This window comes from Melanotaenia boesemani, chromosome 13 (genome assembly GCF_017639745.1).
Source record: "Melanotaenia boesemani isolate fMelBoe1 chromosome 13, fMelBoe1.pri, whole genome shotgun sequence".
Classification (NCBI taxonomy): domain Eukaryota; kingdom Metazoa; phylum Chordata; class Actinopteri; order Atheriniformes; family Melanotaeniidae; genus Melanotaenia; species Melanotaenia boesemani.
In genome coordinates this window covers 25,961,599-25,975,684 of record NC_055694.1, presented here as the reverse complement: position 1 = coordinate 25,975,684, position 14,086 = coordinate 25,961,599, and the positions used below count along the sequence as shown (strand labels likewise).

General features: G+C 37.6%; 1 protein-coding gene across 2 annotated transcripts in view; it reads right to left on the bottom strand.

Moving 5' to 3' along the window:
• LOC121651197 (plexin-A1-like) overlaps window positions 1-14,086 on the bottom strand; it is a 262,523-nt gene that overhangs the window by 113,415 nt on the left and 135,022 nt on the right. For both annotated transcript variants that reach the window (XM_042003180.1, XM_042003181.1), the window contains exons 5-8: window positions 10,102-10,202; window positions 8,408-8,531; window positions 7,949-8,102; window positions 6,648-6,747 (exon numbers count right to left, since the gene is read on the bottom strand). In XM_042003180.1, the coding sequence (XP_041859114.1) occupies window positions 6,648-6,747; window positions 7,949-8,102; window positions 8,408-8,531; window positions 10,102-10,202 (479 nt within the window). The remainder of the gene's footprint in view (window positions 1-6,647; window positions 6,748-7,948; window positions 8,103-8,407; window positions 8,532-10,101; window positions 10,203-14,086) is intronic.

Below are 14,086 nucleotides of genomic sequence, written 5' to 3'. Positions count from 1 at the left end.
TTGTCATTGCACCTGAGCCTGATGAACGAAGAAATTTTATTATGAAAGTTCCACAGCGTGGTTTGTCTCATGTATGGTTGAGCACATGAGTCAGTCAGGCAATTTCATGCACATAGTGTCCATTGGACTACAACCATTCAAGAATGGATGAAGACCATGGCCACTGAGCCGCTAGTACAGGAAAGCTAGACTAAGTGTCACTATTAGTTAAAATCTTCTAAAACCAGAATCAAAACCTTGTGTCATCAGAACATGTTGCCTCTGTCTCAGGATAACAGTAGGAATGATTATACTTTTCACTGTGACGACTAAAGCACAGAGCTCAGCCCTAACTTCTATTAGCACATATAAGTTAAGTACATTTGGAGTATGAGATAAACTAGTCAGAATGATCATGTTGCTTGCAGCATTGGAAAAAACACCATGTCAGCCTAAAGTCGCGTTGATTCTGTACTGCTCTGGTAGAACAGTTATCAATGAAATCCAGAAGGAGTGGGGAAACAAAAGAAAAACTTTAAAATTATGGTGCGAATCACACTCTGACAGGCCAAGAGTAGGCATGCATCAACAAAGGTGCATAAGATCAAATGTTTATGGAATAATCTCCAGAAATCTTTTTGGGATGATGAGTTTAACTGTAGTTTCTTGCATTATGATTTTATTCCTGCTGTCAGCAAGGCCAAGGCAGATGCTGTAAATGGTAGAGAGAAAGAGCAGGAAGAAATCTTTGGCGATTCACTCCTTCCTCTTTATTCTTCACGCTTGGAGGCTTACAGTGAACTAAGCTGGCAGACCAAGATAAGCCTGTTTTTATACAAAATTTGCTTTTTTTATTCGTCTTTTTTATTTCTTCAGAGTTGTGGTGGCAGGATGAATATATGCATTAAAACACGGATAACAAGACAAACACAAGGCCATTGTGGTGACCAGAAAGAAAGAAATGAAGGGAATATTGTATATAAATGCAATTTCCACTTCATGTTTTTTGTTATTGTCAGACGTCTAACCAACAGTAGTTCAAAAGTTACTGACAGAACAAAACTTTATCTTGTGCAAAGTCTCTGCATGACCTCATGTTGTGCAAGTGTTTTCTGATCACTGCAAGACAAAATACAAGAAACAACAGTTTAGCCTTAAGCACTAAATAGTAGGAAAAGTTATAAAGCTATAAAGCACAATACATTTTTGAGGTTACCGTGAAGCCAAAAGAGCTAAAATAGCAGCAAATATGGGCTTTAAGTTTGCCAGGTGGGTAAAAAGCCTTTTTAGGTAAGTTTAATGGCCCAAACCAATGAAAGTAAACTGCAGTTAAATGTAACCATGCAAAGCACATCACAATAACATATGTAAGTTAATGAGTAAGGTGGATGTTACACCCGACCTTAAAACTTACTGACCTTAAAAATATGTTCCTGACTCATTTTTTATTCCACAGTGACATTTATTATGCACATTCCTGTAGCTGTCATTGCCCAGCAGTGCACCAACAGAGAAACAACACTTCACAACCTTCTTTTCTGGGATGCTTACAGCACTGCATCACACCCCAGCACCTGGATCTCTACACACTGGCTGATTTGAAGGCAGCTGATTTATCAAAGAAATCCAAGAGGATTTTATTGGAGGAAGTGAGGAAAAGAAAAAGAAAATCACAGAGCAAGAGATAAGAGTCAACACTGAGCTGACTTTTACTGGCTGGAAAGACTCGGAGTAGAGGTAGGATGCAAGATGATGCAGAATTAGCCGTCACAAGGGGGTACCTCACTGAGAAAATATGCCACAGTTCAGAGGTGCTGATTTAAAACACAAAAATGCATGCCAGAGTACACAATACCATCCTTTCAATGGTTCAGTCTATGTATGTAATACACAAAAGCTTCCCCGCCTTATCAGGATCCATGTGATAATTTCATACAGAAGATACAGAAGAAGAAAGGACTTTTCAGTTACATGGAAAAAGCTCCATCTATATCATGTATGCAGTAAATGTACAAACTTTTAGGCAGTTCAGTGGAACTCAATGGAAAATTGACCACAATACCATGTTCACCCTGTGGCTGACAATTGATCTTTGACAAGTACCGTGAAAAAACGCCACAGTAATGAACCACGACAGGGTTTAAACTTGGGTCCTCCGAGCTGAGGGACAACTGCTCAGTCATTCCTCTGAACAGAAAGACTTTAAATTGGATTTCAGTCTAATCCTTGCACTGTCTTTGTCTATCTGTCCTTGGTTTATTCAGATTTTGGAGGGTTAACTCCTAAATTGCTTGTACTGAAGTGACAGACTGATGGCAGAGACTTTGCATAGCCAGGGGATAAGCTAGTGTGACCAGACTGAACTGCAGTATGAGGTTTGTAATCAATGCCAGTAGATTTCCACGGGGAGAAGGGTGGACTGAGGTTATGCTAACAGTCTGATGTTTGTTAGCAGAGCTGGTGAGCCAGTTCCTCCTCACTATTAACCCCGGGGTTTATCGATTCCTCATTGAAGGGATGTGTGGATGCACATTCATAGACGTTTAATGCACTCACACAACTACATTTATGCACACAAACATATGCACAAGCTGTCACCCACGTTGACATGGAAGTATTCCTCTGGGTCACCTGAGCTGTTGAGACTCGTCTTACAGTAAAGCTGTCAATGCCAGGACAACTGGCTTGAGGTAAGTGGCAGTGCTGCTGCAATGTAGTCAATAATATCCCCCTGCTATTTAGCAAAAGGCCTAGCAACAGAGCCGGGTGAAACGCCTTTTCATCTTCTCCAAGCTTTTGTTCTTGTGAGGTTGGATCAATGTAACAAAGTTGTTGATATGCGAGCCGGCTCCAGCACAAACATATATGGAGGGTGGGAGTGATTATATCTTAAATTAATTCTGGTCAGTGTTAATGGAGCCAGAAATTGAGCTGAAATTCTTTGATACTTAGAAGGTTAACCTTATTTTTAATGCCTATCAAAACATGCAAACATGTGCTGACCCTAATGAAATAGATCTGTCAGCTATTATGAGGCACAAAGCTTAAACCTTTAATGGTCTTATTTGTATGTTAGACAGTTGTAGGTTTGTTTTTTATTTGAACTGAAGCCCCTAATTTGTATGATGCATCTTCTTGATGTCTGCCAGTCTCATGTGTATAATGCTTAGACCAAATAACACTGGGAAGTAAGGCAATCTATGTATAGGTCTCTTTTTGTTTTATCCAATAAAGCTTCAAAGTGAGCATCAATAAAGTGATACATACATCATTAAGTTACACTGCATAAGAGCCTAATGAGAACTTAGATTCTCAATAGGAGGGCTCAGGCTCATTACTTGATAATATTGGATCTTGTCATGGTAATGTCCAAAAGCAGTGAATCTGTGAGTCTCAACCCTCAGTTCAATTAAATAAGTTCACATTTGCTGAAAATTGAACCAGAGACTATTACCACCAAAATCAGCATTAGCGAACAGTTATGTAATCACAAAAAGAGATGATTCTAAACTGTTTCCCAACAGATGAATCCTGATGTGCATCAGTGGATCAACAATGGGGGTGAAGGTGGGGGGTCGCCTGGAAATGAGAGCCGCTCCTGAGGGCTTGGAGTGTGGGCCGATCCTATCCCCTGAGTGCCTCTTTTCACTGCATAGATTTCAACCCTTTCATATTGTAATGGTCATGGTGGCCTGAAGCTGGGGCGCTAACCTTTTAGCTGTGTGGGACGCATTATTCCTGACACAATGGGCACAATCTCCGTCTCATTTGCTAACACTGCTTTATATTTCCCTTTCTCTCTTCATGCCTCTCCAGCTCTCAGGGAATGTGGGTTTTCTTCCATGTTCCACTCTTGCCTCCAGCACTTTCTCTCCTGTTTGTTTCTATTCCCCTCTTTAAAGATGCATTATTCCTCCTCCGGCATGCTCAATTAAACTATTCCAAACCTCTTTTTTAATGCAAATTTCTAATATTGTAAAAGCGTATGTAAATAGCTCTCAGCATAATTTGTTGTGCCAAGTCTGTGCCTTCTGTCTCTGTGTGCTCCCTCTGACTGTGCGTGCACCTGTTTGTGTGTTTGCATTTGTACGGCTGGTGATACTGGTGCTGCATCCTCCTTCCAGCATGTTGCCTGATGCTGTGTGAAGTTGCGCACACGTCCGTCTGGGTGCTTGCCTTCAGGCTGCTCTGCTTGTACGTTCATGCTGATACTGTACGTCTGTGAGTCTGCACTTTGCTTTTACTGGCACTCCACACCCACGAGGATAACTTCATTAACAGCCAATGAAAGCTTTCTTTCCTGTGCCTCGCTTCCTACAGGCGAGGTCAAAGATTTAGAGGTGAAAGGTGATGCTGGAAGGTGAGTGGTGTTTAATATGTGGGTTTATGTTACAGCTGCTGCTGCAATAACTCCATTGTAGTTTTTAAAGTCCCACTGAGTCCTGAGGGGGCCAGCAAAGTCAACATCAAAGGCTTAAAAGCAGCATGCCTATTTGTGCAGCAAACGGGAGAAGACTAGGTGGGATGGTTGATCAGGAGTACACAGCATAAACACACACCCACCCACACACAGCATGCACATAAGTATGTGTGCTCTTTTTGCAATTACTTTGATACATCTTGTTTTGTTTTTTGTTTTTTAAACTCCAAATAACCAACATAAAAGTCCATTCATATTCAAACACTGGTTCACATGTGCATTCACAAAATGAACTAGGCCTGGAGGCCATGAGAAGTGGTCCAGGTGAGCTCTGTCTGTCCAAGCCCACTCCATTATGACCATCTCCACACAGGCACCCTATCTAGAGCTAATTAACAACCTATTACTATGCAGATATATGCGAGGCTCAGAGCAGAGTGCGAGCAATAAATGGGCTTTATAAATGAGAGAGTGGCAAGAAAAAAGAAGATGTGAGTGGAGGGTGGAGAGGGCTAAAAGGGGTTGGGTCCATGGGACAAAGAGACGGGCAAAGTGCGGAATGGGAGAGGAGATGGTAAGAGGATAACAAAAGGAAGGTAGGAAAAAAAGATAGGAAAACAGGGCTTTGGGGGTTGGAGGAGTGGAGCACGGCAGCAGTATTTGCAGACTTAACACTCTATTTTACTAGCTGTGATAGGGCGCCTGATTCAGGAAATAAGGCCATTGGAAATGAGAGCTGCTCCTGAGGGCAAACAGGAGCAGCTCAAATTCAATACTGATAGTTTTGAATTTGAATTTTGAAAAAAAGTTGCAGAGCTTAAAACGAGTTTTATAGCCATATTCTCCAAAACATCTATTGTCATAATCTTTGTACCTTTATACATAAAAAACACATTATTAAAGCAACAGGTGCATACAGAAAGAAAAAAAAATTCTGATGGTTTTGTTACCAGTGTCTGAATGCCTTTATTTTTATTCTAATATCTAGAAATTAATGGGTGGAATTCATGTTTGGCATTTGAAATCCAAAGTAAGATTATTTGGAATGCATTGTTAAGGTAGGTGCATCTACACGAAGACCAGATACTTTAATGGGAGGTGGGAGTCAGTGCCAGTTGGAAGAGATAAGAGTGAGACAGAGCTAAAGTGTGCAAACCCGTGGGCAGTGAACCACACACACCGACTTCACTAAGGAAGCCAAGAGTGGTTTACCAAATGACATTTTATTTATTTTCATTTAACCTTTATTTAACAAGGCAGGACAATTAGGAACACATTCTTCATTCATTATCTGGTAGATCTCACTGCCGTTTTGCTAGTCTCTTCAATCTCTACCCCAGTATCTGTGCAAGCTCATATGAACATCCACAAGACTGATATGAAAAGAAAAATAACTTTTCATATATATATATATAATGTTATGCAACTAGCTTAGCAGTCTTTGTGATTAAAATATTGCTTTAAACATTTAGCATTAGTCATATTGATAACACACACTGCTTTACAACCACTAATCTTAAGCCCTGAAACTGATTAGTTTAACTATGAATTTGAGGAAAGTAACTAAATATACTAAACAAACAACCAAACTAAACAACTAAACTAAATATTCATCAATTGAACAAATGCTTATCTGATAGAAAATTAAAACAAAACAGATAAAAACAAAGAAAAGTCCTGCTTGAGAACTACAGATGTTTCTCTTTCCTTTTCAGCTTCCATTTTTAAAGACAACAAATCTTTGTAAGACCTGCTTTCATCTCAGTGTTAAAATTTACATTTTTATTTTTGTACTTAAACCAGGGATCATTCATTTCAAGGAACATGGCTGACGTGCCTTAGCCTCCTAAGCTTGGCTGCTCTTCCAGGTCTTGCATGGTTAGGTATAGATTTATCATTTCACTCACCAGTAGTCTCTTTATTGCTTGAGATTTAATTAACTAATTGATTTGTTAAAAGCTTGAATACGTTGAATATTGAATAAGCAGAGGTTTCATGTTGTTTACTCCCTTCTCCATTTAATTTGTTACTTGCAGGCTAATATTTTAGCACCATAGCTTCTGGTAAAGAAGCATTTTCACACATTTGTTAATTATCACTTTCCACCACTATGCATCTTGCTGCATGTGTAATATTACTGTGTATCTGAAAATGCTCTCAGGCTGTTCAACTTAGAAAAAAAAAGTACAGTTTAATCAGATGTTTGCCCATTGTTCCATTAATAGTTAGCAACAGATGTTCAACTTACGACTGGTGGACGCTGCAGTTGTAGAAGACAAAAAAGACGCTGGCAAACTTCTTTCCCGTCTCCTTTGACTTGAGATACAACCTTATAATGCGCTGGTCACCTAAAAGGAAACACACAAGACATTACAGTGTATATTACTGTTTCCTTTGTATATTACCGTATTTTTTTTATCTATTTTTCACCAGCAGTTAGCCTGAAAATGCTAACTAATTTTAGGATCAAGAGGAGTCACATTCAATATATTCTTAAATGACAGAAGTGTTATTTTACATGTCACTTGTTTTCTTGATAAGCTGGCATATAATAATATATAATGCTGGAATATAAGTACAGCCCTGAGCAGTCAATACGGTTTGAGGAGGCAATAAGCTGTGAATACATGAATTGATTTTGAGCAATAACTCTCTGAATCAGCAGATTTTCATTGTCATAACTTCAGTTATTTTGTTAACCTTAAAAATGGTGTTTAAGACCAAAATGATCAATCAACAATCAGTCTGAATGAAGCTCTGATTAATATTTTTTCATCATCATACAAAATTGCTATACAATAATCCCAGAATGAAACCAACCTGTAATTTTAGAGTGAGAAACATAAAGTTATTGAAGAATAACTTCGTGTGCATCTCCTTGAGATTGGCTCCCTGAGCAAATCAATCTTCATAGATCTCTATATTCAAATTAATTTTACAGCGGAAATAAACATGTTTGTGGGTTTATTAAAAATATAATTGTGAAACATTTTTTTTTTAAATCACACCACTTTGAATTATATTAATTATATTATATTAAAAAATATATATTACAATGACTGTTGCCTTGCTTTCTGTCACTACAGTCCACTGCAAAATGCTGACTGTAAATCAGATAGTAGCAACATATTTTTCTTCCAATATATTTTTTCAGAAACACAAAGGTTTTCTTTTTCTAAATATTCATAATCTCAAAGTAAATAAATAAAATAAAATAAAATAAAATAAAACACCCTCGCTATTGATGACAGATCTAAATTCCATCCATCCATCGATTTTCTATACCCACTTATTGTAACGATAGTCGTCGTGGGGCAGTAGTTGGAATTTGGAGTTTAACAAACAAAGTCATGTGATTGATTCACATGAAAAATAGTCCCATTGTGAAACATGAATGTCTATAAAATATATAATTATCCATTTGTTATGGCAATTTTTTATTCTTTAATTAGAAAGAATGAATGTACTTATATAGACTTTCTTAAGCTGTCTGATTCAGATGAAAAAAAAAAAAATCTTGGGGTTTTATTTTATGTTTTTTGTGGTTACCCTGGTCTCGTGTGATTGGTGCAATGTCTTTTGTAGAGGGAGACAGGCAGAAGATCCTTCCACTGTAGATGCGTCCTTCTGTCTCTACATAGTCCTCGAAAGAGCAGTTCACTCCAGCGGACAGACTGGGTACATTCTGCGCCTGCAGCACCAACTAGGAAGAAGGACGGAAAGCAGAAAGATGAGGCGCAGCAGAAATTTAAATCAATATACTTCATTACTGATGCCCCACAGCAGAAAATGCTGCTTAGGTATGTGACTCACAGCTCACTTTTCAGTTCTAACTCAAAATGACTGCCTGTGATGGTCCAACTACAAGCTTAACTTAATATTATTTCATATCAGTTGTGTTACTTTCTATGTCAATCTTTCTTCCTCTGCTTCACTATATATTGTAAATACACACACACATATAATATAAAAATCATAACAAGTATAAGACACTCCAACTTCCTATACCTGCACTTCAGACATGGTGACAGAGACAGTCTCAGGGTGGACAGAAAGATGGACACATTGCTCCACTCTGGTGGTGAACCGCTGAGGCTCCTCTGCTCGCTCGCAGCGATCCCTCCTTGAACATCTACCAAAGGAGATTATATTATGGTCACATATCCATACAAAACCATTCAAGCATTAAATTCAGATTTGTTTTGTTTAAATCCACATTAATCCTGTTTACTGGTTGTCCTCATTTTGGATAAAGTACATTTTTATTTTATTTCATGGGAAAATGTCTTTGCTTCAAATAGCATTGATAGCCTTAATGCTTCTCAATGTGTAAAAATAAATTCTCTTCTCTGAGTGAGTCATTCACACATAAGTTTTTGGACATATATGACAAAATTTGCAATATACTGTTTACCAAACAATCCCAGGATGCTGAGTTTCAGGCAAAAAGCCTGTTTATTAGAGAGTGCAGAGATGCATTGAAGTTGGAAGTTAATTAGGGGAGGTGCATATGAGCAACCTATTGATTTAATAAGCTTAACACAGCAATAACTGGAACACACTGTGTTAAATGGTGACATGAATCCATTCAGCATTTTACATGCTTTGTAGAGTTTGAATGAAGCAGATCTACATTATAGAGGTTAATCATGCACCAGGATTAATATAGCAGGATTGGCAGGACTTTAACAGTCCCCTTATAGTAGTAGCATACATAGCCAAAGTCAATCAATAGTTCTACCAGTATTTTAAAGAAAACTAAATGCTGTTTTATAATGTATAATAAATCATTATGTATTCAAACAGCAAAATTAAGTCCAAGCAAAGTGTAAAAAGAATCAGGATGCAACATAAGTTCAGGCAGACCACTGATAGAGCATTTTTCTTTGTTGATTAACATAAGTTGCACATTCATGCTTCACCATCAGCAACTTTTTCAGTGGTTGCTTGGCTACCAGCTGGGAAGAAATTCCCAGTGACAATAAAACTGGTGTTCATGTTGGCCATCATGACTCAACACCTTCATCTCAGTGTCATTTGCTACCATAGCTTTCTCCACCTCAACATCTTCTCATTTTAATGGCATTTCAGTATTATCTATAATACCTATAAGTAACATGTAATGAGTAGATAGAACATCATTTTATTTACTTTTTTGGGTACCTTGAGAGCTCACTAAGAGCAGAACCTTTTCAACTAAACAGAAAGATGTGGCTGAGCTCAACTAAATGAATCATTTTAGAAAATGACATTGTTGAAGGTGTTGACATCACCTGTTGTTAACACTAATTGTACAACTGGAAGGATGTTTCCTGGTAAGGTAGAGAGCATTTTGAAAGTTTTCTGTCAGTCTCTGTTCTTTATATGTGCAAATGAGTACAGTACCAGAAATGCTAAAATTCTTATGGGGATTTTATTTCCTTAGAAGATTAGCATTTGCAATACCTACAAAAATCTCTAAATAAAAATGTTGAAAATGTCCATACAGGCCCCCTATGTGAGTAGTAAGCCACAGAGCCGGGGTTGTACATATTTCAAGTTGACATGAGGTAAAATAATTCTAACCAAACACAATCTTTTCATCTTAATTGCATAAATAAGAAGCTTTGTTAATGATCCAAAAATGAAAAAAAAGTGGGAGGCTGTTTAAAATGGTCATTTATACCACAAGACATAAATGTACTTATAGGCATTACACTTACATGTTATGTAGCACACACCAGCCACAGTGAGGATCTCCTGATCCTAGACAGTCACTACAGGAAGTGTACTGTTCACAACGCTCCACTGGTACACGAGTGACCTAGAAGGAACAAACCTGGTTATTGTTGCACCAAAGTGACTGTTTATACCACCAAGCAGCTTATATCATATAGGCTGTAAAAGAAAAAAATACAAAAGTACACAGAGTACATATAGTAGAAACTCACAAAAGTCTGGAACAAGAAATCTTAAAGAACAAGGCCACTTCATCACAGATAAAAACCTCTGAAGGAGCAGCTTACAAACGCCACACTGTTAATATTCAAGGCTAGCAGCACTGATCCTCATATTTCTCATAAGAGCTTCTTCTCAGCCTGTGATTTCACCAAATTTATTCTTAGAAAACTAATTAAAGAATTGTTCACAACATGATGAAATCTTATATTGGCATTAATGGAGCAATGAGGATCCATTCAACAGACTTTCGCACCAGTGTGACATAACATCAATGACAGACAAAGATTGGGGAAAGAAATTAAAATATTAAACTATATCATTTGAGGTCTAGCATCCAGTATTTTTGAAACATTATGTACACAGAGGATTTGTGTACATAATATTGTGCCTGACAATAGTTAGTGTACACAGATCAGCTAGCCTCCAACCCAAACGGTGCACAGGATCTAAAGCTAATGTTCCAGAAACTAGCACTCAAACACATATATATGATTTTTTTTCCATTTCTTGACTTATCAGACCTGTGGAGTGAGGAATACATAGCCAATATCAAGCATGTGGTCATAATGTCATTGCTGATCGACATTGCTTCCCTTTTAGTGCAGAATTCAAATCCTCCAAAAACAACCAAGGAAAATGAGCTCTGTCCTTATCTTCCATTTGTCTGAAAGATTTCTGAAAGAAACTTAATTTGAACATGAGTAGGTAACTTGCTGAATGCTGGTGCACTTTCTTGAAGCATCTCCTTTTGTGTACTTAATATGATTATGATAAACATCAAGGATTGCTCCTTTTGTCCCAAGAAGTCACTGCCATCTTTCATCTTACGATCAAGGTAAACTAAACTTTATTGGTCTTAAACAATTCTGTTGAAATTTGCCTCAAAAACTACATGCAAACAGGTATCTGAATATCAGCGAGGCAGACATCATTAAGACATCCATAGATGATTGTTTTTACAGACATCATTTAATTTTATGCCCCTGCATCGATACCTACTTTTTTTTACAGATCACTAAGAAGCTGAAGTTCCCTGATTTTGTTCTCTTTCTAGGATTTATGATGCTGTAAAGTTAAAACCTCTTAGTGAACATTATTAAATATTCCATCATCCCTGTGCATATGCAATTTTAATCTGCCTTAAAAATCTAAAACCTCATCATGTGCATCAGCATCCATATGGTAAATCTCAGACTGGATGCTGTTTGCCAGTGACAGGTGGATTGGCAGACAGTATGCTGCCTCAGGGAAAGAAAGACAGGCACAGGTGCCAGTGAGAAAGCTACTCCAGACCAATTCATGAAGTTTTCTAGGACAGTTTTTAATTTCCTAAATACATCACTGACCAACCAAGATGCATTCACATTCATGAAGGCAAGCGCCTGAGCACACACACACAAACACACACACACTTCTCTAACTGCCTCACTTCGGTGAAATATAATATCAATTACACTGCAGAAGCAGGGAACACACCTGGTGAAATGGACGGTGGTGAGTGTGAATTTAAATACCATGTGAGGGTTAGAAACCTTCAAAGGACACATTTCCTTACTGACTTACTCAACTTCAAACTTTGTCTCTTATGATTCAACAACGGCTGCGAAATTGACCAGACAGTTAATTAAATTTGGTTTTATACTCACTTTATACCTTCTTACACCTTCTTTTTTATAAATTAGTTGTTTAATGAATAAGTTCATTTTTGCAAGTTATATGCTTAGAACACTATTTGCTGCCCAACACATGTCATGCCTTTCACCACATGAGGCACAACTGAAAACAGGACCTTGGACTCAATGCTGTGTTGAAGTTACACTTTGTACACACTGAAATCTAAATCACTCAACACATTAAAGCCAGTAAGACTTCATAGGGCCGTTAGAAAGACACTGCCACTGTGGAATCTGTACATAAATGTTTTAAAAAGTGTGGTTTGGCTGAGATAGGAATAGAACATACTTTTCTAGGTTTTGGGAAATAAAAGTGGTAGTTTAACTTTACCTCGGATTTAGTTTAAAAAAATGCAAAGAAATTTCTGCTCTTCCCCAAATGAACCAATCAAGAGATGATCACAGTAGTGGTGGGGTCCTCATTGCCGCCTCATAGACAGAACAGGCACTTAAGTTCTTTAAACATTCCAGTCAACTTATAACAAACTTGTCATTTTTAGTAGTATCACGTCATGCTACACATAATTTCATGAGAACAGTCTAAATGTTGCAACTAAGGTCGCTGGTAAGCACAGATAAGGCTGTAAAATTTTCACTACACAGTTATCAAAGCCAAAAGCATCCACAATAATAAGATCACAACATCCATACCAGACATTTAATTTAATTTAATTTAATTTAAAAAATTATTAATACGTTCACACTGCAGCTCAATTCCGATTTTTTTGCCATTTGTGACTCGTATTGGAGTTTTTAAATGACAATTTGAACAGCACAAATCTGACCCAGGCCGCTTTTATATGTGGTCCTAGAGCAGATACATAGCCGATCTGTGTCCAGGCGACCTCAGTCTGAACATTCCTGCCGCATTTTATCCAACTTTGACGTCACAGAAGTCAGACAAATGGCAATAAAATGGTAATATTGAATCATTTCATTTTTTAGTATGGCATAATCTTATCGGTTCCAACCGTACAAGTATTTCTAAATTGATATACAAACATGTAAAGCATATATCTTTACTTCAATAAACACTACGCACTGCTTGACGTTATATTTTACCCTGTGCAAGCGTGTCACTTCACAGCCACGTACCATTCACACTGAAGTGTGATGAAGGTTGCACTGAAATAATGTGAATGGCCATGCAAAAAAATAAATAAATAAATAAATAAAGATTTTGAAAAAAAATAAAAAAATGGATTGAGCAGTAATACCTGCAATGTGAACGCAGCCTAAGAAGAACTTAGAAATAAAAAGCATTAAATCTCCTGTAAATAATACTGTTTCTTAAGTACGATTGGATATTATTACACATGAACAATGAATCAGCAATTTATTTTATCATCAAGGTTATTGTCAGTTATGAATATCCTGATAAAGTGTAATTGCCATACTTAATTTTAGATATCAATATTATTTTGACACTCAAAGGTTAAACAATGAAGTAGATCACGGAGTACTGCATACCGATACAGTGATAGAACTCTAAAACTAGTGGTGAAAGGTGGAGAAAATGGGAATGTACAACATGAAAATTGTACCAGCCTGACATTGTTTCGTACATCTTTTATTACAAGTTGCATCCCAGGAGAGCTTTCACACAAACAACACATCTCAGGACTACAGGCCAGTAAATCCTAGTATTTCATCTTCAGTTTTTACACATCCTCCCACTGTGTCACTCTAATGTACCAGTGGACACAACAGCTTATGGCAGATTCATAGCATGGTAATAGAAACCTGTGTGTGATAACCATTATAATGCTGCCATCACGAGGCACGGGCCTCTTACAGGACACCAAAATGGCAGCAAATTGCAGTCATTACGTGCGGCTGGACAAATACCACGCTAGGAATAATGCCGATGAGATAGAAGAAGGGAGGGGGGAAAAAAAAAATAAAAATATGCCACACTCGAACACAATGGCCAGGGAGAAAAGTTTATTCAATGGGGCTTTGTGATAGTGGGCCAGATGATGTATTCCAATGGAACAGTTCAATTATTGAGTTTTAGAAAACAGATAATAGGATGGGAAATGGGAGATGCTCAGCCAAAGACTCTTTGTCTTAC